The 25,096-nt window shown below is 46.0% G+C and overlaps 1 protein-coding gene across 1 annotated transcript in view; it reads left to right on the top strand.

The window, feature by feature from the left end:
- The first annotated feature begins 13,028 nt into the window (after positions 1–13,028).
- npr1b (natriuretic peptide receptor 1b) overlaps positions 13,029–25,096 on the top strand; it is a 55,156-nt gene continuing 43,088 nt past the window's right edge. Inside the window, exons 1-2 of the mRNA XM_070967236.1 lie at positions 13,029–13,137; positions 14,649–15,473. Of these exons, the coding sequence (XP_070823337.1) occupies positions 14,705–15,473 (769 nt within the window). The 5' untranslated portion in view covers positions 13,029–13,137; positions 14,649–14,704. The remainder of the gene's footprint in view (positions 13,138–14,648; positions 15,474–25,096) is intronic.

Below are 25,096 nucleotides of genomic sequence, written 5' to 3'. Positions count from 1 at the left end.
GTCAGCATGTGCAGTGCAATAACACATAATTGACCACTAGAGGGCGACATGATGTCATTGGATTAATGTTTGTGTCCACACGATGAATGAAGTCACTCTATTCGCTCTGATTTCATCACCATCAGTCGGTGATTTGTTCACTTTTAACTGGGGGAGGACTGGGAGCCCCCTCGCCCCCACAGAGGTGGTTTAGTCAGGGGAATACTGTAGGAATACTACAGGCACAGTGTGTCCACATGATCCTCTCACTCTTCTTGTCACTTTGTGTGTCGGCTTCAGTAAAGTACAGAGTCGAGTATTTAAAGTAGAAAATATTATGGATCAAAGAATGAACTGACAGAGGGGACAGTTTCAGTGGACAGTTTCAGTGGACTTTTATTAGGATGCATCATCTGAGAAGCGTGAACGTCTGCAGAGCTCCAGCCCATCCAGGAAACTACATGTCGACGTGTTTCACGGGACGATTGAAGCCTGCTGCTAATTGAAAGCCAGCAGACCAGCATGTGTGCTCATCCTCTGTGGACCACGAACGCCTCGCACTGCTGTGACGTGACGCCAGCCTGACCGACGTGTTCATCACAGAGTGAAGAGCAGGAAGCCGCTGAACGTGTTGTGGCTCTCGTCGTTGTCATACAGTCCTTTGTTGGCAGGGAGACGCAGGTAGACCACGTCGCCTTTCTCCAGCTCCAGAGTCACTCCGTTGGACATGTGTTCAAAATATCCATTGTTAACGTTGATCTCATAGGTCAGCATCAGTCTCTGCCCGTTCTTATACAAAGCCACGCCCATGTGCACCGCGGACCGGTAGTCCATGCCCGTGAACCTGAAGTAGAAGACTCCTTTGACCGGGGCAGTGAACACACCTGCAGAGATCAGTTGGAAAAATCAAGTTATTATTTTCAGTATTTATTTCAGAAAGAACATAGAAATACTGGTTTTGTGGTGGTGTCAGAATATTTGCGGCACTTTGCTGTTACCTGTGAAGGGGTTGTAGGCCTGGCCCGTGTTGGTGATGACGTTGGAGTAGATGATGGTGGTGTCGGTGTTGAAGGGTCCCAGCAGTCCTGAATCTGTCAGAGCGGCAGTGAACGCCACCTTTGGGCTCTCTGAGAAAACACAGAACACAGATTCATCCCGGATCAGCTGGTCACGTTTAAAAACTTCTTTTGGCGCCTTTGGGCCTCCATAATTTAACAGTCTGAAGAGGACCGATCTGCACAGTGAGTGCTGACGATGAAGAAGTACTCTAATCTTTTACTAACTTATACTCACTAAGTACAAGTAACAAGACCACAGTGTATATTATTGGATTATTGATGCATTCATGTGCTCATCACTTCAGTGCTCAGCTGGTGGAGCTGAAACTAATGACGGTGTACTCTGCTGCTAACTTTATCTGAACCAATCGTATGACATTGTGAAGGATTCTTTGGTATATTTTGTGTTATTGATCTGAATTTGTGAGTAACTGCACTGAACTGATGAGTACTTTCACTTTACTGTGAGAACACTTTGCAGGTAAGTTTACTTTAGTACAATTTGGAACTTTCACTTGTACCAGTAGTTTTGAATTGTGGTATTGCTACTTTACTGCAGTACAGGATGTGAGTACTCCACCTGTCTTGGTCCTGACGGCCTGCAGCTCGTCTCTCAGCTCCTGCAGCTCGCTCTCTGTGGACGTCAGTCTGCTCTTCAGGACGTTCAGCTCCGCTCTCTGCTCCACCACCAGGTCCCTGAGCTCCCTCACCTCCGTCCAGACATCAGGCTGGACGCTCAGCTGTGGGACATTGTCCTTCACCTCCGCTGTCCCATTGTCTGCTGCTGCTGAGCGGGACAGACTGAGGAAGAGGAGGAGAGTTGTAAGCCTCATAATGAGTTCTCTGAGCGTCTTGATGAAACGATGAGTTTTAACCGAGAACAAACTCAATGCCACAACACAAAGGTCACACGATGCATTCAGGTACACCCTGTTAATCCCAAAGCTTCTAGTTAGGAAGTGAACATCACGCACATTTAAAGTATTTTGCATGTAAAAACAGACACAGTGAGGACTTGCGATCACTTTTCATAGTTCTTATTTTACTGGCTTCTGTTTGTGATCGCAGCGTAGACTGAAGAGAAGAAAACACAAATTATTAAAATCCCATAATAGAAACACAGCAGTGTTTTTTTTCATCATATTTCTGACGGCACTTGAAGGCAGCATGGGCAGAGAGTTAATCTTTAAAACAAAGCTGCAACGCTGGAGTTTTCCAAATACTGCAGAATGTAGAAATGTTGGAATTTTGCTCGATTCCAGGACGCATCATGACAAAAAACAACATTTTGACCAACAACAAACGAGGAGAGTTTGGGTTTTTATTCAGAGAAAGACAAAGAAAAGAAGAAAGAAATGAAAAAGAAACAAAGACAAACAAATCAAAGAATAATGAACTGTAGTTTATTTGTTTATTATTTGTTTATTACGGATCCCCATCAGTCCTCACTGCAGTGAAGACTATTCCTCCTGTGGTCCAAGAATTTACATTTCAAACAATAAAAATACAACCATTCGCACTGAACAGAACTAAATCTAAACAAAAATGATCTGAGATGTAATAGAATTCAACCCTTAAATTATTGAAACAACCAGAACCAAAACAATGAAAATGACTCCACTTTACACACTCAGGACACGGTGGACATTTATTCACTATCATCACCTGCACTTCATGTCCAGCAGTCCAACCTGGACCTGCAGGCAGGAGGAGACGTCACCGTGGACACGTCAGACGAGCTGATGCAGGCAGATACAGTGATTCTCTCCTTTCATGTCTTCATCGCTCATCTTCACTGTTACAGATACAGTCAGTGGTGGGATGTGACGACAGCATTTACTCGAGTACAAATTTCAGGTACTTCTTTTCTTTTCATGCCACTTTCTACTTGTTCTACATCTCAGAGGGAAATAATGTACTTTTTACTTCATGACAGCTTTAATTACTTCACCAATGAGGATTTTTACACACAAAACTCATGAAGACTTGATGATAAAATAGGATGTTTTATGATAAATGAAACGACCAAGAATGACCGAAACAAACAAAACAAAAAACGAAACAAAAACGAAACAAAAATGAAACAAAATAATTGTCAACTTTATTTAGTTTAAACAGTTTAAATCATTTTTCATGTAAAAACATAAAGATTAATAAGGAGAAGGAGGATACTCAAATAAAGCTAAATAAAACCATAAAAACTGAATTAAATTAGGCTTCCTGCTTTTCTCTCCTCCAGAGCTGCATCAGCCATAAACAGACGCCACTGATCAGGTTTAAAGCCTTGATTTAATTTGTGTAAACGCTGAATCAGAGCAGACCGTCACGACGAGGACGAGCTGCACGCTTTGTTTTCAGCCACAGAGGACAAAAACTGAGTGACACACGTTTTACATGTGTCCTCTGTCTGTCCTCTGAGACCCAAACATGTAGGTTATTCCCACAGTATTTAATATTTACAACTAATCCATCCCAATAATTATTAGAGAGGGAAATACTGTACACTCCAGTTTATGCTTTAAAATTTAAAAAACACCTGAAAGTTCACAGGCAGTCGCAGGTGGGACCCCCTGCACTGAAGTTTGAATGGAGGCTCAGAAAAACTACGAAACAGTTTCAGAAAGACTTCAAACAAACCGAAGAACCTCGTTTATTGACCATTTTGGTGAATTGTATTTACAGCTGAGCTTTTTTTTTTCTATGAACACACCCGTATATCTACGCAGGGTGGAGGAAGTATTCAGACCCTTTACTCAAGTAAAAGTATTGATACTACACAATACAAATACAAGTCCTTAGTCAAAAATAGTACTGCAGTAAAAATGACCATTTCACCACGTTTGTTTAGTCCAGCCAACAGTCCAAAGCTCCACATTATGACAGACACATTCATATAAACTGTTTTAATTTATAACAAACATCACAAATAAGCTGCTGTCAGATTTACTGAAGTACAAGTACTTCAAATGTGTGCTGAGGTACAGTACTAAATGTGCTTGGTTTCATTCATTGCTGTGATGATGATGATGATGATGATGATGATGATGATGATGATGATGATGATGGACCATTTGAAGATGAAGATGTTTATGTGATGGAGCTCAGGTGAGGACGTTTCTCTATCTGCAGCTGAAGCTCACGTTCATGAGGTCACATTTAGCCGCCGACGTGTGTTTGCTGTGTTTGATGAGCTCTTCGTCGTCTCTTCATCGTCACTGCTGTGGAAACGTCACACCAGTCCAGTAGAAATGAGCCTCAAACACCTTTCAAAGACTCACCTGAAGCGAACTGAATGAGTCCATTCATGGTTCTGGTCTCTTCTGAAGGAAACACCAGCGGTCAGAAACACTGTGAGTGCTGCTAACGCTGAGTTATAGAAGTGTGAACGCGTGGAAATGCGCTGAATATTTTTTTTGTTAATATAATCTTGCAGATGACCATATCTGGGCCTTATGAGCTGCTAACAATACAATACAAACTGAATATTAATATTCATGTCCTCCACAAAAGGCAATTTACTATATATTTATCTCCATAAATATCTATATTTCTATTCATGAAATCAAAATTTTGGCCATCTGAATTCATATTTAAGCCATCTTTACCCATGTCCATATTGAGGCCATTTAATATATTTAGCACTTCCTGTTGTGTGTAATATTGCTGATAAATTCTGGATTTGAAGCACAAATAAACTCTCAGAATTTCATTGGTTTTTCAAAACGTCAGTCATCTACGACATCAGATGTGATTGGCCCAATCTTCACAGAAATAAGAGAAGGCGGCCCCTCTGTTAATCTCTGACTGTGATTGGTTGCTCTGGTTGCTAAGCTTCACATGGCAGATGTGTTGGTCAAGGTAGGTTTCATGTTCAAACCTGGAGACAAGATGGCGGCCGTCCTGTCTGTGTTTCCTGAAGTTTCAACACTTAAAACACAGAAGACACAGAGGACACGTGAAAGGAGAGAACATGTTTCTGTGGATTATTTTCATGTTTTGGACTAAATGTCTTCACTGCAGTGGGTCATCTGGACGGAGGATTTTCGATCTGTGGATCAATGAGAGACGTCAGCGGTGAGTTTCCTCCACGTCGCCTCCGTTTTAAAAACGGTTGTTCGTCTGCTGTTGGTGTTTGTTGAGACTCCTGCTGTGATCGTGTCTTGAGATGGTTTCCATCATGGATTCACAGGAATCTTAGTTTTCACATGATGTTTAATGTGAGCAGAAACGTGAACGCAGTGTTTGTGTCGATAAATGGGAAGAAAAATGAACAAGAAACGCTCCGAGAGCCCACCAGTGGGCCGCCAGACTGCTAATAAACATACACACACACACCTTATACATATATACTGTGTATACTGTGTGTACTGTGTGTGTAATGTGTTGCCGTTTGTAGTCAGAGGCTGTGGGAGTTTTAGCTTTGTTTTTAGGGACATTAACAACATAATGCTGCACATAAAAACCTGCCTCTGTAACATCAGCCGGCTTCAGCTTACCTCTGCTCGTGTTAGCTAACATCATCCACCATCAGGCGCATCAAAGCCGACTGAAGAGCAGAGCTGAGACAACAAAATGAATCGAGAAAGAAGCATTTCATTACAGAGAAAAGGAGTTTTAATGTAGAAAGGACGAACGTGTTACGATCGCTCACTGCTCTCTGTGAGTCGACTGACATCCGTCTGCACGTCCTGCTCTTGTTGCCATGGCGCTTATTGATGCGTCTGGGACAGAAGAGGACATCCTGATTCTTAAACCTGCCTCCAAAGCACAGCAGCAGACCTTTTTGACCCACTGGACACATTGGAGACGTGTTTGGTGATTCAGACGTGTGCAGCCAGGCAGGCGTCCACTGTTCAGTGGTGATGAAGCTGAAGATGAAGGGCAGACTGACGTGAAAAGCCCTCACTCACAAATTTAGAGTAACATTGGCAGAACTGACATGTTACACAGCTCATGCAGTTTTATATATGTATTCATGTGTAAAAAGGGTTCGCAGGGATGTGAAGCAAACGTGACTCGTGTTAAAGGACTAAACATGCAAACGTCTGGTACAGGCCTTTAAAGATGGAGGACAGCGGGCAGCGAGAGGCGGTCAATGATCCAAACCGTCCGATGGCGACACTGAATGACTCCGTTCAAACATTTAAAGCGCTGTTTGCTGACAGTGAACGTCGCCGATCAGTCAAACAATGAACTGATAAATGACTCACAGACGGTCTTTCAGGCCTCTGGAGACATTTTATCTTGGTTGAACATGTTGAAGCAGCAGCAGGCTAAAGAGAAGACATTACCTCACAGATCTCAGCACACAGGACTCAGATTCCTAAAATTCACCCCGCTCCTCATCTGCAGTGACGCTTTGGAGAGAAAGTGAAATCAGCCCTGACTTGTAGAAACACGGTGAATCTGTGCGAGACGCAGGCGTGTTGCTCTGCACTCAGTGGGCAGACCCACAGCTTTTTGAATATTTACATCCTTTTGTGTTGAATAATTGAGAAGGAGAACCTGAAGGGGGGCCGCTTCCACTTCCTGTTGAAATGGCATCGATACACAGAGGAGTGAAAAACAGCCAAGACACCGTTACACTGCTGATTAAAGATGGATGGATGATACGAGGAGACGCCCACAGACTGCTGACGGCGCAAAGCTGCAGAGACCGAACGATCACTGATGCTTCGTTTGTCCATCTAGTAACAGCTGATTTGGTCTGTGGGTTTTGGCTTTCTCTGCTGCCACGATGGTACCAGACCTGGAACCTCACTGCGAGAAGCTGCAGTCCGTCTCTAAAGCCAGCTTTTGTGCAGGATACAGCCTGTTAGTCTGTGATGTTTTTTAGCTGTGCACAGGCCAGCTGTTTCCTGAAGACGGTTAACGAGAACAAGCTGGATGACGACTGTTTAACGTCTTCCACCTGATGTGACGTCGGACAGTGAGAGCGTGGCCTCCTGCACCTGGAGGTCATCCTTCAAACCTGATGCTCATGATCAGTGCTGTCAGTCAGACAAACTGTCGTGTTGCCGTGACGATGGCATCTGTGTCCAGATTATCTGCAGACGTCCAGCTGTGAGTCTCAGACAAACACATCTGTTTGACATTCAGCTGCTGCTGTCTTACAGATGGAGGAGGCCTTTAGATCATGTTTTATAATCCATTCATTCAACCATTAACTCGACTTCTTTGCTATAAACAATTAATGGGATTTAAAAGTACAATTAAGGGACTCAGTTTCAGGAAACCTTCTCACACCTGATTGGATGAAAACAACACTCGCTGTGTGTCATTGGATGCGTCTCCATCCAGCTGTTTTGATTGGGCGACAGTAATCTGACTGTTCATCTGTTTTATTTTTTTATGTTGAAAGCAAAAATCAATGTGTAGTTTTACTTTAAATAACAAGAAACGTGTGATATGATGTACAAAATGAAAATACTTCTTTAAGTACACATTCAGAGTATGTGTATTTTACTTGCTGTCCCATTTTATGTGACTTTATAAAGAAGGAGTATTTTGTGTGGTATTAGTACTTTTAAGTAAAGGCTCTGAGTACTTGTTCCAGCACTGAGACAAACATGTATTTCTCAGCCCTGAAGTGACAAAAAGAGCCCAAACAGGACATTTCCCGGCCAGCAGCAGTCCAGGAACGAGCCGCTGTCATATTAATCTGCACTGAACCACGTGTGCTACTCAGGACATGTCTACAGATCAAACAGGGACGATGTGTCCAGTGCTGCTGCAGCGTCCCTTCATGTTTCCTGCAGGTTGGAGCTCCAGACGCCTGGAAGAAAATCCATTATTGATGTTTTACTTTGACTCTGCGGTTTGATCGTCGCCTCTTTGCCGCTGCTGACTTCGAGTGACACATCGTGTCCCAGCAGCAGGAAACCATCCCAGCTGTTCCCGCTCCGTAAATGTTCATGTTTCTGAGGATGTTTAGAGTAAAGAGCCGTACAAAGCACACGCTGAATCCGTGTTTTCTGCTGTGAAACGCCTCAAAACCACCTGATGTCACCTGATCTCAAAACCACCTGATGTCACCTGATCACATGTGAAACACTGCTTCAGTGTTCACACCTTCACTGCTGTGAGCATGTGCAGTGCACAGACGTTAAATGTGTTTCAGATGCAGAAACAGTTCACGCCTGAGATCAATCTAACTGATCAGCTGACTGAACTTAACCTCTGACCTCTGACCTCCCTGTGTGAGAAGTCCCTCATCCGACATGCTGCCACGGGACATTCACACGTTGGCGTGAAGATGAAATAACACAGTACATGTTTTATGACGAGTTAATCACTTTTCAAGATTTGTGACATCACTTTGATTCTTCCTCTCCTTCATCGTAATGCTTCATCACAGACCCACAGATCTTAGAGTAAGACTATGAACCATCTGAGGAAGAGGAGGTGACACAGCCTTCCTCTCATGAGCTGAACTTCAGAGCAATAAACTGAACCTTTGCTCAGCTGATTACGCTCAAAAGATTTACAGCTGCAGCCTGAACGCGTCACTGACGGCCTCATGGTGCCTTCACTGCTGTACATTACGGAAAAGTATGCAAGTATCATCAGTGACTTAAAGTAGAAGTACTCCTGTGTGAGTAAAGTGTTCCTCTCTCTTGTCTGTGGATTCATGCTCCTGCTGCGTTCATGTGTTCATTCATGTGTTCATTCATCTTATTTCAGCTTTGTGACGAAGTTTTTCAGCTGATCAAGAGGCTTTTAAAGAGTTTACTGAGCTGAAGAAGACATGAGGAACTCTTCATCCTTCAGTTCAGCACAAGCATTCAACACATCTGGAGATACGAGCTTTTCACTGGACAGGAAGGAGTCTGAAGAGTAACTAAAGCTGACAGATGTAATGGAGTAAAAGTACAATATTTATTGATTTTTATAATTATTTACGATGTTTTTGAGACGTAATAAAAGAGAAATAGTCAAAGTACAAGTACCTTAAATTTGAACTTAAGTGGAGTACTTGAGTAAATGTACTCAGTTACATTCCTGCACTGTTTGTCCGTCAAACATTGGAGGAGCCGCCTGATCTGTCTCACATCAACATGACGTCCAGGTTAAACTTTTTTAGATGTTTACAGTCGTTATTATTTGTCGTCTGCTGCAAACATTAATGAGTTTTGCTCATTTAAAAACATTCACGACTTTCTAATTAAAGCATTTTTTATGCACACTTCCACCGTCCTCTGGCACACAAACGTGCACTTCCATGTTTATCAGATGCTTCCTGTCCTCAGCAGAGGAGGACGGACGCTCGTGTTGGACGACAGCGTCTCATCACAGCACAGTGTTCCCTCTCAGCAGGACAAAGGAGGCAGCAGCAGCAGTTTTTATGTGTATCTCACCTCTGCTGCCGAGTGAAACCTTTATTCCAGTCTTTGTCCACCGCTGACGTCCCTGCAGCCCCCCCGCTGTCAGTCCTGTGTGTGTCCACTGTGAAAGCACAAGATGAATGAGGGACGTGAGACAAATGTTCTGAGAGAGGAGCAGGGACGGTGCTGATGGCCCATGAGTGGCAGTGGAGGGTCTTCATGGAGGACGTGTAGGAGACGCTGACTCCCACTCTTCGTTAAGATAACGGCTCTCCTCAGCGTCTCAACGCCTACCGGATCCCCTGTCCTACCAGACCCCGTCACTGTCAGCTGAACGCTGCAGCAGCTGCAGCAAGCTGCTGGTCAGTCCACCGCCTCCTGCTTAGATTTGGATCAAATCCCATGAAAACCTTCAGCCAGTCGCTCGTCTGAAGCTCACACTTCAGTCCTAGAAATGCTTTTATTGCGTTTATTGAAGGGTTCATCTGGTAATACTGTGTGTGTGTGTGTGTGTGCGTGCGTGTGTGTGTGTGTGTGTGTGTGTGTGTGTGTGTGTGTGTGTGTGTGTGTGTGTGTGTGTGTGTGTGTGTGTGTGTGTGTGTGTGTGTCCAAGCCTCACTCCTCTTCTTCCTCTGTGCTCAGGTGCTGTTGGACTGGCTGACATGAGGCCTTTTCTGTTCCACAGTTCTAAGAGGACAGAAGAAGAACCCCCTTTTCACTGCGTCTGCTCTGAAAGAACCGGGAACCGTCCTCATTCTCAGAGCGCCATGTTGAGGGACGACGTTGATTGGTGACAGACGTCGGCTAAAGCAGCAGCGGCCATTTTTAAAAAACGGCAGCTCGTAACGCTGACCTGAAAACATGAAGCACAACATGAACAAATGTGCCGACAGCCTTGTTATTGTTGTTGTTCATGTTGCACTGAGGCGATGTCGCCATGCCAACGCCGCTCCAGCGTTCCTGCTGGTGGTGCGAATGCAGACAGAAGGTGAAGGTGCGTCCTTCTCGTCCTGCAGCTCTCCAGCAGGCAGTTCTTCTTAGAGAAACCTGTTTGGTCTGAAAACATCTCCATGAACACACACAACAACAACAACAACAACAACAACAACAACAACAACAACAACAACAACAACAACAACAACAACAACAAAAGCTCACACCCTCATGTGTGTTTGTTAGAAGCTGCAGTGATCAGTAGTGCGAGTAGGAGACTGTGTTGGTCCTTTAGGTCTTGGACTTTTGGTTCTGGGGGTCCAGAAGTTTCTTTCTTTTCATGTTCCTGTGGTCAGTGAGGAGGTCTCGAGCCTTCAGATGGTGTTTTTGTAGGAGGTGCAAGTTGTCACTGAAAAGGTTCTAGGGGTCCTGTGGTGGTCTTGTGGTCATTGGGGAGGTCCTGGGGTCTTTCAGGATATTCTTTCGTACTAAAGGTGATTCTAGTGGTCATAGGTTCTAGTCTTGGTGGTGGCTCTGGATCTGCTTTTAGATGACTGAGGAGCTTCTCTGAGTACTTTTGGGTATCAGTGTGGTCAATCGAGACGAGGTGAACGTGCAGCCTGAGACGTCTTTCCCAGTCAAACCATTAAAAGTCTTCACAAATGTGAAAAGTGTGAAATCCAGCTGGTGGATGATGTGGTGGGTGGAGGCAGCAACCTTCCTCCTTTAATTGTTGTTGGTATTTGTTTTTATTGATCCATGAAACGCTCGTAAAAGGAACGACCGTGATGGAACGAGACGATCCTCCGCCTGCGCTGATGGAACATAACAGCTATAAAACGTAATGGAGAACGACAGAACGGAGCAAAGGGACCGAGCGGGACTTCACAGTACAAGTACACAAAGGACACACTGTGTACTGAGACAGGAGTACACTGACAGTATTTGTGAGCTATTTAAACTGATGTATTTTGCTTTTGCAGACTGTTTTTCATGTATTAGAGAATATATTAAATTAGATAATAGTTATACTGGACCATTGTGGGCAGTACTGGAAATACATGCAGGGCTGCTTTGTTTTATGTATCAGTATGTATGTGTGTATATGTGTGTATATGTGTGTGTATCAGTTTATTTTGAAATCACGGTGAAGTACAAAATCACAATACAGGTTATTGGTGCATGAAGGTCACCTCAGAGAGAGAAAAGGAAGAACAAGTCAAGAATCCTGAATATGAAATACTATTATATATTAATATTAATAATATCACTTTAGAATAAAAGCTGTGCAGAATTCAAACCACAGAGGAAACAATGTGCCAAACATCGACTGAAGAGCGTTCACAGCATGAACAATGATGTTATGTGAAAATAGCAAGCAAAGATTATCTACCTGTCCATCTGTCCCTCTGTCTGTCTGTCCATCTGTCCATATTGATCTACGTCCTTATCTCCTCTCCTTCCTGACTTTCCTCTGTAGTTCTCCCTCATTGTTCCTCTTTTCCTTTTCTTTCCACCTTTCTTGGCTCTTCATCCTCCTCTTTTCTCTCTTCCTGTCTCCTTCCCCTCCCTCCCTTTCCTTCCTTACCCCCTCCCCCTCTCTCTCCCTCCATCTCCCTCTCTCAGATCTCTGTGTACCCCCTCTCTCCCCTCTCCTCCTCCCTCCATTAGCCCTCCCCCTCTCTTGCTCCCCCCTCTCTCCTCCACCTCTATCTCCCTCCTCCTCTCTCTCTCTCCCTCCTCCCCCTCTCTCCTCCTCCTCTCTCTCTTCCTCCCCCCTCTCCCTCCTCTCTCTCTCTCCCTCTTCCTCCTCCCCCTCTCCCCCCCTCCCTCTTCCTCTCTCCCTCCCTCTTCCTCTCCCTCCCTCCTCTTCTCTCTCTCTCCCTCTTCCTCCTCCCCTCCCTCTCTCCCCCTCCTCCCTCTCTCCCCTCCCTCCTCTCTCTCTCTCCCTCTCTCCCCCTCCTCCCTCTCTCCCCTCCCTCCTCTCTCTCTCTCCCCCTCCCTCCTCTCTCTCCCTCCCTCCCCTCTCTCTCTCTCCCTCCCTCCTCCTCTCTCCCTCCCTCTTCCTCCCCCTCTCTCCTCCCTCCCTCTCTCTCCGCCCAGTCAGACCTCAGTCGTCTCTGTCCAGCAGCAGCAGATTTACACCAGCACTCGCTTCATGGCACGTTTTAGTCAAACTGGCCGCGTTTAGCCGCGCGCTCACCTGTGTGACAGGGATCAGCTCGCGGACTTTACCTGCCGGATTCCAGCGTTTCGTGTGATGTGAACTGGACTCACTGATCCCTCACTGACTGTGGACAATGTGGATTATGAGCGTTTCCACATACTCTGCGTGTTTAAGCCCGTAGCGCGTCGAGGTTGTGACAGGACACCTGTGCTTACGTTTGGCAGGTGAACACGTTTAAGTTTGCTTCGGTCTGTGAGATGATGGAGACTTTGGCTTTTTGTCTCTTTCCACCGACAACAACGAATTTTTAAACTTTAACACGCGACTTTTCCCGCGGCTCACTTTCAGAAGAAACCACCTTTAGAGGTTTTTGTCATTTCTGATCGTTTTATCCGCAAAACCAGCTGAGATTCAAGCAGATTTTCACTCATTTTCTTCATCCAGAGGAGCGAAAGGGACAAGAAGAGGACAAAAACAGGACAAAAAGGGACAGAAAAGAGATTCTTGGAGTCACGGTGACGGCACACCGCGCGCTGCTCACGCGCTGCCAGGGAGGGCACGCGCCGGGCATGTTTGCGCGGGCATGGGTGGTTAGCTGGTTCACCATCAGCGCCTCTTCCGTCTAAAATGAGCAAAGTTGCAGTCAACATGAAGAGGAGAGCAGACTCCCGCTGAGGTACAGAGTCACTGTGAGCAGTGATGCATTGATTCACATTTGAGACGGTAATCGACGTTTTGACTGCCGCACGTGCCTGTCCGGAGGGAGTTGATGCTTTTAAGCTACATGGCTCTCCATTACAAGACTGGCGTTAATGTATGGAGGACTATTAGTGCCAGCAGAGATGCTATCTGTGAAGCAGAAATCTGAATATTCTGTGCTCATATTACAGAAGGAAAGATGATCACTTATCACAAGCAGGAAAAAATGTTTGATTTCAGTAATGATGTCATAATGACACGCAGTAGTAAAAGCCTTTTCTTATGTAAATGAAAAATAATGTGATGCAACACAATCCTCTGATACAGCCATGATTCATGCTTTAAAATGTTGACACACTAAAAAGCTTGGAAGCGTTAGCATGAAGATGTGCTTACAGGGTTAGGGTTGGGGTGGTCCATTGATCCCACACAGTGGTCCCTTACAGGTAAAAGCCTGGTTGATAAATTGTCCGGGCTGATGTATCTGCTGAGATGGTATTGGGGTTGGTGCATATACAGAGATGCCAAAGATACTGCATGTAATGTAACTGTCAGTGGCCTCAAAATTCAGTATTGGTCAGGCTCTGCTGAAGACCGTTCAGTAATTGATGATTTAATGTTGCAGCAGGTTGAGTCTCATCTGTTGCGATGCAGCGTATTTTATGAGCTTGTCATACTTGTGAAGTCTTTGTCTGCAGAGGAGCTGTTGACCATGGTCATAAAGTCAAATATGCAACATTTGCAAAAATCTAAATTTAACGTGGTATTTGAAGGAACACTTGAAGAAATGTACTTCAGTGGCTGCTTCCCAGTTTAAACACCAGACATGGTTTTCAGCGTGATGACAATGATTGGACAATAACGAATCACTCGCGTCTCTGCAGTTTCACACCTCAGAGGAAACAAAAAAAGACCTTTGGGTAATACAGCTTTGCTTGCTGCCTTTAAAAATTCCTCCCACTGAAGGATGTTTATGATACATGACTGGAATATTTAATCAGTGGTTGATTTTGTCAGCGTTACTTAGTTCAAAACAGACATCATGCAAACCTGCTCATCAGTCTGTTAACAGTGAAAGTGTCAGTAAATCTGTTATTTCTTGGGTGGATTTTTAAAAACAGTGTATTTCCAGATGACAATGTGTTGCCCCTGTCTGAGAGACCGTCATCACTTTCAGTATAACATGCTGGTTCTGTTTAGTATGAGGCGGGCAGGGCTGGCAGGGACATCATCCTTTGTTTCTCAGCGTTGGGGAGTTTTTCTCCCACGACTGAACGTGGCCTCAGACTCACTCAGGCCGCTCAGGCTTGACTTGGACAAAATTATTACAGTGAATTTGACCATGACCACCAAAGCAGTCACAGTCCTGGCTACGTTATTAGATTTGAGTTATTGGGGGAAGGAAACATCATTCTTGCAGCTCCAATAACAGGACAGGACGTCACTTATGTTGCATGTTTTGTTAATGTCTCCCTTGTGTGTCTGCAGTTAAGGGGGATAAATTATTCAGCTGTGCTGAAGTGGACTACCTGCTGCCGCTGAGGATGGCCTGTTGGATGGAGGGCACCACGCTCCTGCTGGTTTTACTGGTTCTGCTGGCTCTGCTCGACCCGCAGCCGGTCGCCGGGCGGTCGACTCGGCACCGAAGCTTGAGACGTCAAACTCGAGGGCACCACGAACACCGGGCGCACCAGAACATCACGCTGGCCGTCATTTTACCGCAGAGCAACACAGATTACCCTTGGGCTTGGCCTCGCATCGGTCCCGCCTTAGAGCGGGCTGTCAAAACTGTCAACGCTGACCCCACCTTGCTGCCTGACCACCACCTCACCTACGCTTTCAAGAACAGCGAAGACAAGGACGGCATCTGCTCCGAGTCCATCGCCCCGCTCATGGCTGTGGACCTTAAATTTGCGTACGACCCGTGGGCGTTCATCGGGCCGGGCTGCTCCTACACCTCATCCCCCGTTGGCCTCTTCACCACCCACTGGGACGTCCCCATGGTGACGGCGGGCGCCCCGGCCGTGGCGTTTTACGGTGGAGTCTACCCGTCCATCACCAACACGGGTCCCACCCACAAGAAGCTGGGGAAGTTCGCCCTGCGGATCTGTGAGCACTTCGGGTGGAGGGAGCACGTGATGCTCGTGTTCAGTGACAACAAGGTGGATGATCGGCCATGTTACTTTGCCGTGGAGGGGTTGTACACGGAGCTGAAGAGCATCAACATCACCCTCGTCGACAGGGTGTTCGAGGAGAACAAGCTGCCGGTCAACTACTCCCAGATCCTCTCCGAGATTCAGAGCGACGGCCGCGGTGAGTCAGCGTTTTCTGTGCTGTTTGTTTGTCTGCTGGTTAGTTCATCTCAGAGTTATTTGACTGAGGCGGTGAATGATTTGGAGATCGTGAGATGTTTCCACTGCATCTCACAAAGAACCGGAGGCTTTGGTTCACTCGGTTCCTCGTCACTGAGACCTGTCCTGGGACCTGAGTCAGATTATTCAGTCTAACCGGGTCTTGCAGGGTCCTGATGTATCACTGCAGGTCTTTGGCCTATGTGTCAGTATGTCTAACAGCCCTTCTTCACAGCAGACATTTGAATCGTTATAGCAGGAAAAGCACAGGTGGAATTCATGGAGGTGGGTCAGCTCCATTCAGTGTCGCAGTATGCTGTTTCAGTTAGCCAGCATGCACAATACCAGGACCTCCATTATTAATATAGCAGCCGTCATTAATGTGACATTAATGGAGTGACAGTAGAGGCTGATGGGAAACATGCGGTGAGGAGGAGGAAGATGATGTCGTGGGTACGTATCTTAATTACTCGGCGGCAAAGCTGACCGGTGGTGCTAATCATCGCTGATGGAGCACGATGCTGCTGCCAGTGTGGATGTTCTGTTTACTGTCATACAAGACAAAGAAGTCCTTTAATTTGAGAAGCTGAAATCAGCAGATGAATACCAAACCACAAACTCATGTTTCTGCAGCCTTTTGTTTGATGTTCAGCGCTCAAACTGCAGTTTCAGGTCGATGGACGTTCGCGCTCGAGCTGAGACTTTTCTCTCACAGGATCTAAGAGCTGAGCTAGTTTCTCATCGAGTTTATGAAGGGGAGAACGACAGCTGTATGAATGAGACTAGAGTCGCACAGATGCATCAATGACCAGTGATACAGACACAGCCGATGCTGATCATTGAACAGATCGATAAGCTGTTTATTGATGAATCCTTTGTTAAGCTTGTTATTGTTGTGTGTGAATTTGCTGCCGGTAAACTGAATCAATTTGCTCCTTTCGTCTCATCTTTTCAGCGTTTCCACTAAATCAGTTGTAGAAGGAAAAGATTCCTTCAGGTACAAACTGAGCTGTGAGAGGCAGGACAGCGTCCCCCAGCTCGTCTGTCCTCCTGCATTGATCAAACTAACCGCCGTGCTTCATAATTATTCTCTTGTGTTTTGATGGAAGTCAGAATTCAGTTTGAGGAGAAGAAACAAACAACAACACAGAGCAGAGTGACAGGATGAGAGCAGGAGGTGAGAGGTCAAAGGTCAGCCGAGCCGACCGTCCAATGAACGCTCTCCTGAATCACCTGCATGTAGCCACAGCTTGTGACGCTTATCGTGGACGAACGCGCCGATGTGAAGGACAGAGTGAAGAGGCAGCTCTTTGGTATATTTTCTATACAGGACACAAACAGCAGCAGTCACGTGCAAACTGCTCGATCAGCTTCGCTCACCAGCGAAAAACCCAAAAAACGAAATCTACTGAGCAGCTGGTAGGAGCTGAGCATCCACCAGTCAGTTGACTGGTGGACAAAAAGGTTCCTTTTGCACCCTGCGTCTATGCTGAAATGAATTTTTTAAAATAACCCTGAAACATGTAGTTTTCACCTTGATGTCCCAACTTGGCCACCGTGAAGTTCGCTCTGCATCATAAAGGCTCAGACCTGATGTTAGCGTCCTCTGGGGACAAACAGCAACGTCCCTCCGTCCTAAAGATGACTTGTGGCTTTAACGTGAATTTTTCTGTAAACCTGTGGAATCTTTCCGTTTCTCTTCTACGGATGTGCTGAAACTTTCCGTTTCAGTTTTCAGTGTTGTGTTGTGACGGTCTGTGGTTCAGCTCTGAAAACAGCTGGTTCAGGTTGGAAAAAGATCACGTTTGGCTTGAAATACCTGCGTTTGTCAGCACGGCTGGGAAACGTCCCGACATCTCATTCAAAGCACTCGTGTCGCAGCAGGAACCGTGAGATGCTTTAAGGTATTTAAAGCCTTTTTAAAGGTTTTTAAAGCTTGCAGAGCATCATTTTGCTAAATATTTCAAAAAATTTGTAAACTTTTACTCAAACTTTGAGGTCTTGAATGAGTCTAGAATTAAAACATAGTGTAGAGAGGTTATAAATTCTACTTTCCTTCTGCAATATTTCTGGAAAGTTGTGGCTGAACACATGGTTGTCAAGGTAAAAACAAAGAAACAGGTTGTTCAGTTCCTGAAAAGCCGACGTTTAGGAGTTACGAGGTTCTCACCCAGCAGATACAGCCCAAATCACACAGCATGTCAGCCGTTATCTTATCTGATGGCGTCCATATATCGTAATAAATGCACCAGCTTCTTCTTATCTGCTCATGTGCACGTTATAATCCCTCTTTCACAACCACAACGCACACACACACACACACACACACACACAGAGCACAGCAGTGTGTTTTGGATGTTTCTTCCTGATTCAGCTGCAGATACTCTGAGCTCATGTGAGCAGACTTTGCTCCTCGTGGTTGCTGTCATTCATCCATCTCTCTGTGTGACCTGTGCCTCGTTCGCCGGGCGGCACGGCGAGTTGACCCGGGCATTAGCTCCCGATCCTCGCCTCAGGGCGTCATCGCCGCAGCAGCAGCAGCCAGAAATATGAGCCGAATCGATGCGTCCACGGGCCAGGCGGCAGCTCGGTGCTGTAAATGGCTCTGCCCCGAGGACACAGTGGAAAAGCTGCATCAGTGAATGAGGCAGCAGATTTCCAGAGTGGAGAGGAGGCAGCTGACGGAGGGCTTTCGTTAAGAGACTGAAAATGATCTGGAAAGTAAACGCAGGGATTTTATATGAAGTCATGATTACAAACAGTGAGACGGAAAATTATCAGTGGAATCATCAGTCAAAGTTAATCTGCAGATATTTTAATAATCAGTTAATTGTTGAATCTTTTCAAGCGTGATGAACACTCTCTAATTTAAGCTTCTCATGAAGATGTTCTGCTTTTGTTTGTCTGATGTGATAATAAACTGAACATCTTTGGACAAAACGAGACATTTCACAGCATCACTGTGGACTTCAGGAGATTCGAACGGGCTTTCTGACATTTCATGGATCCATCCAGCTAGATTAATTGTGACAGAAATCATTTGCAGCCATAGAAATGTTTAAAACACTTTCTAAATTAGAAATGCTGCTAAAAGCAAGCTGTAGAAACAATGAAAACCTAGAAGAAATGAAGATGTTGGATCACAATTCGTGGAATTCAGAAATCATGTGTAGCGTGTGATGGTTGATATTTAACCAAAGGAAAACAAAGGGACTTAAACACGGCAAAGCACGAGAGAAATCATTTATTAAGGGCAAAAGCAACCCGGCGCCTGACTGCTCTCAGCTCTCCTGGATGGAGCCTCAGTGGTAAAATTAGTCCTGAAACTGGGCTTAAGTTCTGTAAGAGAGTCCTAAATTCACCTCACAGGCTGCCGCTCCTCTGTCTGTGGAGGTAAATCACTCTGTAAAGCAGTCGAGAGCACAAACAATCACACCGGCGCTCCATCAGCTCCCAGTGAGCTTCCCTGTCCGGTTCCCACAGAGGCATAAAACCTCCCGACAGGGCATTCATTAACAGAGGTCAGGACCCCGCCTTATATGGAAAGTACAGTCGTCCTATCAGATCTGTAGGTATTTCCTGCCAAACACGCTCGGGCTAATTTTACCTTGCCTCTCTGCCTTTTGTTGCTTTAATCAAACATGTAGTGTCTCTCAAGGCTGCTCGGAAAGAGCGCGGCAGTAGAAGAAGTCTGTGCTTCTCTTCTGGAAGTATCAGGAAATGGATTGAAGGAGGTTTGTACCAATAAACGCAACGAAGGCGTCTCGTTACTCTCTTACTCACATATTCACCCTCAATAAGCAATAAATTATCACTCACTACACAGTCTGTAGTCGATATTGTCTGTCTGTTAAACAGTAAACAGTAAATAAGTAAATAAGAGTTATTGTGGAAAGCTGAAGAGTCTTTCAAACTGTGGACATCTGTTAAAGCAGAAGTCTTCACTCCTCAAATTCCTCAGATTACAAACGATGATGAAGAGTCAAGTGTTTCAGATGCAGGTGTCTAACGATGTCTCCTGACTCTGGACACATGCTGAGGACGACGTGTCCGCCGCAGCACCACGCGTCCTCTCTAATCAGCTGACCGCAGAAGATGCATCAGGCCGCTCGTTTGGGTGAAACCTGCAAAGACGGACGCGACAGCAGCGCAGGTGGACGCACGTGTGACACTGAACGTGGAAGACTGGTATTAAGATAAGATAAGATAAGATAAGATAAAACTTTATTGATCCCAAAACTGAAAAAAGTCCAAATTTAGTTTTCACGTGGGACATGTACCCAGTCTCTGTGGTGATGGTCCTGTTTGACGCATTCATCCACCACAGCCTCCGTCCCATGTGGACTTTGTCTCCTGCCGTCCTCAAGCCCTCACATCGAGGCGACGAGTTTGAGCCAATCACAGCGCAGTAGGCTGGACCAGTCATAAGACTTGGAAAGGAAGGACCACGTGTAGTATTATGAGAGCTACTTCCTAGTTGAACTTTGACCCACCTGATTGAGACTTCACAGACGACAGGTGAGACAGACAGAAGAGGTTCAGACGGTCGGGTTAAACCTTTGTCCTCAACGCTGTCGTATGGACTCATGGTTTCTCAGGACTTCTGTCCTCCAACAATGAAAGTGGAGAAATAAATGTCCTCTTAAGGAAATGACGGCGCCACTTTGGTCCAGACGGAGAGTGAAAACCTTTCAGACATTCAGGAGCTCTGATAGCTTCATCCATCATCACTCCTCATCCAGCACCTTCATCAGGTCCACATTTCAGTTTGTCCAATAGTCCTTCTTGACTTAACACGGAACACAGAGCACAGAATATAGACAAAGAACATAGAACACAGAACATAGAACAACATAGAACACAGAGCATAGAACACAGAACAAAGAACACAGAACATAGAACAACATAGAACACAGAGCATAGAACACAGAACAAAGAACACAGAACATAGAACAACATAGAGCACAGAGCATAGAACACAGAACATAGAACATAGAACATAGAACACAGAGCACAAAGCACAAACCACAGAACACAGAACACAGAGCACAAAGCACAGAACATAGAACATAGAACATAGAACATAGAATACAGAACAAAGAACATAGAACATAGAACACAGAGCATAGAACACAGAACATAGAACATAGAACACAGAGCACAAAGCACAAACCACAGAACACAGAACACAGAGCACAAAGCACAGAACATAGAACATAGAACATAGAACATAGAACATAGAATACAGAACACAGAACATAGAACACAGAACATAGAACACAGAACACAGAACATGGAACACATTATACATCTGTAGGACGCTGCCAAAGTGGACAAAGAGCAGAAACGCTGTGGGACTTTTTCCAGGCAGGCAGGACGGCTGATCCATATTCAGACTGGTTTGTGTCTCATTAATGCGTCACCATATGTTCCAGGGAAAACATTTACACACACACACACACACACACACACACACACACACACACACGCACACACACACACGGCCGGAGAGCGTAGAGTGTTTGAGAGTGTTTGAGCCTCAGCATCGTGTTCATCCTCGTATCCTCCTAAACTCTGTCGTTAGAGCTTCGTTTTATGGCGTCAGGTTCACAGATGTTCTGCTGTTCTACGACAGACAGTGAAGGCCTCGTCTCACGTGGCCAGACGTCTGTCCACACTTTGTTTTATCGCTGCCGTCGCTGGAGGAAGTGAAACTGAAGGTGCTTTTCCAGGTTTGCTCAGTCGCTCTCGAGTCTTTGAGTCTTTGACTGAGTCGCTGTTGAACGGAGATGCTCTCGGCGGCGGCTCGTTGCTTTGCAGCGCAGTGAGTTCATGTTGTAGGTTGTGAGAAACGTCAGCTGGCTCCACATTAAACAGCAAATATATTCAGTTTGTCTGATTCATTGAACTTTCTTTTGTCTGTTTCTCTTTGAAAGTACGACACTAACACTGCTTCAGGCAGTGTGATGCATTGACATGATTTAAGCGGCTACGCGTGTTGCGTTCAGGGACCACTTGGAAGAACGTGCTAGTCGACCATTATTTTCTTTTATCACCGGAAAAAGGCTTTTTATATTCATCATGTGTGTCCGCTGTAGTCAGGATGCGGTTAGCCTAGCTTAGCATAAAGCTTGGAGCAGAGGGAACCAGCTAGCCTGGCCTGACCAACGCTCAACACTACACCTATCAACACCTCCCAAATGATCTGGCAGTGTCTGCTTTGTTAAGTCTGCGGACCAGAAATGTAAAAGCAGTTTATTGTTTTAGAGAGAACTGGAACATTTTGTGTGCCGGGGTTCTTGATTAACTCCAGCTGGTTGTTGTGATTGTCTGCAGCTTCTTGAGGTGTTGTTATCGCGGTGAGGTTGCCAGGTCTGCCACCGTCATGGCTGTTCAGAGAAGCCAAACCTGAGCCCACAGGCAGAGTCTGGCGGTCTGTGCCGTGTGGCCGACACACCGAGCGGCCGGTACAGAAAACACACAGACAATAAATCAGACTTTCCGACCGGGCCTCCGCGGCTCCAGAGAGGCTCTCTGTGATTGAACAGCCCTCTGGATGATTGAGCGCTCTGGCCTGTCGGCACCCGCCGTGTGTATAGGTCAACAACAGCCCGACCAATTAGAGCAAGAGGGCGAGAGACGTCCTGACTTCTCAGAGCTGGATTGCTCTCGTGGACGGACAGACAGCCTGCAGAGAAAACAGACAAAGCGCTCTGAACCTCGACAGGAGAAAGTAATTAGAGATTCCAGCGTGCTGGTGTTCCTCCAGAGAGCGAGAGGAGTTCATTGTTCGCAGGACTGCTTCTCTAAAACTCATCAGCTCTGCCCTCATTAACTAAGCCAGGCTGCTCTTTGCTTAGCTTTCACAGCGAGCAGATGCTAATTAAGGATGGATAGCTCAATCAGTGTGTAACAGCTCACTGGGTGCCGAGAGAGCGCCGAAGCATTTCCAGCTACACTTAACTGCTGATTCTCATTTAGAGCGACTGAATTTAATGAATGCTCTCATTTCAGCTCCGTCAGTGTTACCAGCAAGCAGCTGCTGGAAGAGGATGCATGCTAACACGTCAGCCACGACAACGTTGATCGTTGGTCCTATCGTTGATGTCAAAGCTGTGTGTCTGATGCCCCTAGTGGCCAAAAGATGAACAAATCCCACCTTCAGTACCTCGAGCTCAGAGTGATGTCGTTAAAGGTTTCATGAGTTATTCTGACCGAGGTTTGGGCGGTACGACAGGAAAGACCGCGCAACGATAGAAATGTCTCCAGCGGTAGACATTAATGCACACAGACAGTCTGCACCGCTACGCTGCTAACACAGCGAGCTAACAAACACACACACACACACACACACACACACACACACACACACACACACACACATGAATACACACAGACTTGGTGTCTGTACTGCTACGCTGCTAACACAGCGAGCTAACACACACACACACACACACACACACACACACACACACACACACACACACACACACACACACACACACACACACACACAGACAGTCTGCACCGCTACGCTGCTAACACAGCGAGCTAACACACACACACACACACACACACACACACACACACACACACACACAGACAGTCTGCACCGCTACGCTGCTAACACAGCGAGCTAACACACACAGCTCACTGTCTTGCTGTTCTGTGGGTTTGAGGAAGTCCATGTTTGGCTTACAGACTTAAATGCCTTCATTAGTCGACTCTAATGACCAGGAAATGCTTTCAGTGCTCGTGTACAAACGTGGACCGGACTGAAACGCAGTGTAACCTGTGGACCATGTGTGTGTCCCCCCCGCCCCTTAAAGTACCAGCCTGAGCACAAATCTGAAGTCATTTTAAGGATTGGTCAAACCAGCTGAGAATCAGTTTTTCTCATACTGTGTTTCGTCTTTTCTTCGTGTGTTTTCAGTACATGTCAGGGGCTCCTAACTGTAGATCCCATATGAAGACATCCACTGAAGGAGCCGTTCGATCTGCTTTCATCTCGTTATGTTCGTCCACCTTCTGCTTTCCTATCGCGCAGAAACCAGCTAATGGACTCCGATCCAGCAGCTTGGCAGCCTCTCTGGGTTGATCTGCTGCTGCTGAAACGCAGTATAACGTGCTGGTCTCAGCGCAGCAGAAATCTATCCATCACTGCCCTGTGCTGGCGCTCTGCTCTGTATCAGAGAAGACCGTGCTGGTTCAGGTCCAGGCGGTTCCAGCCAGTCAGGAACATCTGATGCCGCTCCAGTAATGCAGATTAATGCCTTTCGGTGTGTTTCCTGGCATCCGTGTGTGTTAACAGAGAGGTTTCAGGATGTGTTTTTATTCTCGATCGCCAACCAGACCTCCTTCAACATGGAAGGAAGCCGATTGAAATGACCTATTGATCACGAGCTGCAGCTCAGACGAAAGCGTCTTATGTCCCAAGTAATCGTTAATCATTGACCGGCCAGAGGATTTAGAGTCTACATTTAATTTAGGGAGAAGGTCAGAAGCTGTTGTTTCAGCTAAAGCTGCTCCACACAGAGCTCGTCTCTGCGCTGGATTACAGCCGGTCCAGAGGTTTTCAGTTAGCACGCTTGCTAATTGAGCTAGCTTTGATAACTTCATGTACGGCAGCTTCACTCTGCCAGTTTCAGTCTGACGAGGCACTCCTGTCTCCTAACGAGATAGAAGTAATGAGGAAACACGAGGGGGTGTTCAGACAGAGAGAAACCAAAACTTCAGAGACAAAAAGTTACTCGACTGCTGAGCTATGAGACCAAAGGTCCTCTGATTCCTCCTCAGACGTTTTAGAAAGAGCTCAGCTGAAAAGTTGGAAAGGAGACAGCAAATGTCCTCGAAATGAAGGAGAGCGTCGTGTTCTGTAAGGTGTCCTCCAACACGCAGGAAGCGTGTCTGAATCCAAACACACTAAACCTTTTAACCTGTCAGTGACGGGAGGTTTGAACCTGGACACTAAAGGACACTAATAACCGCTGGGACGCAGGACGCCGCTCTGGTCCAGTGTCCTGAGTTTTATACGTCCAATCTTCCTTGATTTCTTCTAAGGGGAAAAGATTGAACATAATCCAGGCATCGATGACTTTTTCTTGAGATATTTGTCAAAGTAAAGTAGAAGCGTAGGAGAATATATCCTGGGAGAGCCGTGGACGAGGACCTGAGGACAGACACCCAGCGCATGAATAATTTATAGGCACTGCAGGAGTCTTCATCACATGAATTATTGAGTTAGGTGTGTGTCACCGACGTCGGGGCACATGTGGGTCTTGTAGCTCGTAAAGAAACGTGTAAAAAGCTGAAGTCACAGCTGGTCCGGGCTTATCTGACCAGCAGCAGCAGCTCGTCAGCAGGCCTGCAGTCGTGTGTGTTTGGCTGTCACTGATTGGCTGATTATCGCTTTGTCAGAGGCTCAAACACTCGCTGAGCTTCGCTCCAGCTGATGGCGGACATGTTAAAGCCGCTCGTCCGGTTAAACGTCCGCATCCTGTTTCCTTTGTAAACAGAGCACAGACGAACGTTTCAGCCTCAGCCCTTCCTCAGCCCTTTCAGCCCTCCTCTTCACTCTGGGTGCTT

Source organism: Chaetodon trifascialis, chromosome 7, assembly GCF_039877785.1.
Source record: "Chaetodon trifascialis isolate fChaTrf1 chromosome 7, fChaTrf1.hap1, whole genome shotgun sequence".
NCBI classification, from domain to species: Eukaryota; Metazoa; Chordata; class Actinopteri; order Chaetodontiformes; family Chaetodontidae; genus Chaetodon; species Chaetodon trifascialis.
This window is presented reverse-complemented; position numbering and strand designations above follow the sequence as displayed.